At 39.4% G+C, this 2,878-nt stretch overlaps 1 protein-coding gene across 1 annotated transcript; it reads left to right on the top strand.

Moving 5' to 3' along the window:
* Positions 1-1,178: 1,178 nt before the first annotated feature.
* Positions 1,179-2,162, top strand: LOC133980770 (lysophosphatidic acid receptor 6-like). Its single transcript, XM_062419567.1, has one exon. The coding sequence runs from the start codon at positions 1,235-1,237 to the stop codon at positions 2,126-2,128; it is 894 nt and encodes a 297-aa protein (XP_062275551.1). The 5' UTR covers positions 1,179-1,234; the 3' UTR covers positions 2,129-2,162.
* Positions 2,163-2,878: the final 716 nt, after the last annotated feature.

The raw sequence follows: 2,878 nt of genomic DNA, 5'->3' as shown, positions 1-2,878 counted from the left end.
CATCAATCATCAATTGATTAATAACATGTTATTTTCTGATTGTTTCTCAGCGGTTACGTTTAACAACAGAAATAAACTTCCCCACACACCTCCACTCAACCCTGTAGATCTACCTCAAACCGGCGTGCTATTTAAAACACACTGTTTTAGTTGGTTTAGTGTAAAAAGCAAAGTCTTAATGTGAGATCTTCTTTATTTCCATCTGTACAATAAATCAACTTTGATCCTGATCCACTTCTAAGACATCTGGAAGTTGAGTTATTGATAAGCAAAGACGGTTAGTTTAGTTATTTGAAGAAACACAATGCAGAAAATTATATTTACTGAAACAGTATTTTGTATGTTCATAAGTAATGAACTAGTTGAACTTTCTTTGTTTCAGAGCTGAAATATGAGCATTTGTCTTTTTTGATAGTTTGTTTGGAACATTTATGAACTGATAAAATGATTGTGACCTTTTTGTTTTGTCATCACCGTTCCAACCAGTAGTTCAACCAGTAGTTAAATTACTATAGCACACATTTTTTCCCTTAATGTTGCTCTCAGAGTGCACCAGAATGATGCATTTGACTTAAAATGTGGTGTCCCGCCACCATGGTCTCTCAAATTTCTGTGGGAAAGACTGATCATACTAATTTTTCCTCCCTTTTCAGCCAGTAAATAGTGCACAATGAAAGTGCTTCGATAATTAGCATGATTTCCAGGTCAGATAGAATTTCATTTACAGACATTTCCCAGTATAGCACAGATGGTGTGTCAGTAAACTGTACTATATGACACATACATAGACCTTTTTGTACAGAATGATTCTACGTGACACTCACAAAGTTGAATATCCTGTTTTAGACCATTTACCACACTTTTTGCATTTTGTTCTTCACATTCTTCAGCCCTCTTGACTGGCAGATCGCTGTGAGAAACTGTTTACATATGAAACTATAAAGAACATGTCAGGATATCCATTGGTTTTCAGATAATGGGTTGTAAGAATACTGTGCACACAGGTTTCTATGACTTAATCCTCCCACTTTTTTTCTCAGCTTTTTTACAAACTTCGACTCTTCCTGAGCTGTTTCCTGTTTCAACGTTTTCTGTCACTTCATCTGCTAGACACAACCTTTAGTCACAATTCTCCTCATACAGCTGCTTCAGAGGGAGGCGGGGCTATCAGAGTTTCCATCTCAGCTACATTCAGTCGCTGCCACTTCTGTACTGTTTAACAAAGAAACGAAACATGTGTAACAATACAACAACAGAGCTGGCAGAAAAGAACACAGCTTATGCTGTGGTCTTTGGATCTGTTATGGTGCTGGGTTTGCCTCTCAATGCTATGTCACTGTGGATTCTGCTTCGCCGACACAGCATCAAAACCCCCAGTGCTGTTTTCATGGTCAACCTGGCCATCTCAGACCTGCTGCTGGTCATTTCCCTGCCCATGAGGGTCTACTTTTATGCCACAGGTACCTGGCCTCTGAATACAATGGCATGCATCTGGATTACAATGCTCTTCATCAACAACGTCCGCTCAAGCTCCATCTTCATCACATTCATTGGCATAGATCGGCTGCTGGCTGTAGTTTATCCTCTGAGGACACGCCATCTGCGAACCACTTCCAACGCCTGGAAGTCTTCTGTGCTCATATGGACTTCTGTGGTTATGGTGAACATACCAGAAAGCTTTGGCTTTAAAAGATACTTAGACAGTGGCAAAGATGATACCTGTTTTGAATTTTACCGCAAGAGTGGACAGTCTCTAACAGGACTGGTTTACCTTCAGCCTGTTTTAGTGTGTACTCTGCTGGCCGTCAACATTGTGACCACTGCTTTGGTGTCTTGGACTCTACGCAGACATCTCACTGACTCCGCAAAAGTCAACAAGAAGATGAACGTCATGCTGATTTTTGCCATGAACTTGATTATGTTCATCATATTTTTCTTGCCCGTGTCTTTGGTTGTTATATCTGAAGACTGGAGACCCTTTTTTATGCCACTGTCATGTCTGGCCAGTGTGAACTGTTGTCTGGATCCACTGCTGTACTATTTTTCTCTCGATGGCTTCTGGAAGAAAAAAGAGGAGATTGACACCTCTCAGGGACAGGTGGCGTTAAATTCATACGATTTAAACTGAATGTGTGTGTGTGTGTGTGTGTTTAAATATATGTGTGTGTATATAGTTTTTGTTACAATAAGTATATGTGATATACAAGATGAAAAACATTCAAAAAATGCATTATTATTTTTAATAAAACCTCACATTTACATTACAACTGTCTTTTTATTCTTTGTAAAGTTAAGTATACAAACAAAATCACTGTAGAATGCATTTTTTCGATTCCACTGATGACCTTAAACAGCAAGACTGTCATGTTTTGATCAGATTTTGGTTGCCGTCTTCCTGAAACTGAAAATTTTTCGGTGGTTGTTCTTTCCACTCTGCGTGCCACCTATGTTCTGATGTTTTGCAGATAGATGTGCACGGCAAAAGCTCTGTATGTGAAGCCACATTATTTTCAGTTCCCATCTGAGGCGGATAAAATCAGTACAAAAGTAATTCCCCAGACTGTTACTGCTATTACGAGAGAGTATGTGTTGCATCCTACACACTGTAAAACATTTGAGCCTTGACAACGCGAGTTAACTGAGATTAGATTGAATGATGAGTTCTAAGTCAGCTCATGGGTTGTGAAAATGCAAAACCAACAGTTAAATAGCTGCATTTATATAGTTCAGTTTATATAATGTGCTTTACAGTTTACCTCAGTCAGTGCAGCAAACTAATGCAGTAGTGGACCAACCATCAGGAGCAGTTTGGGGTTCTGTGTCTTGCCCAAAAACACTTTGCCGGGGATCAAACCGCTCACCCTTTGATTAGACGACC

The sequence above is a fragment of the Scomber scombrus genome, chromosome 5 (genome assembly GCF_963691925.1).
Source record: "Scomber scombrus chromosome 5, fScoSco1.1, whole genome shotgun sequence".
Lineage (NCBI taxonomy): Eukaryota > Metazoa > Chordata > Actinopteri > Scombriformes > Scombridae > Scomber > Scomber scombrus.
The sequence above is the reverse complement of the archived record's forward strand: the minus strand, read 5'-3'. Positions and strand labels throughout refer to the sequence as shown.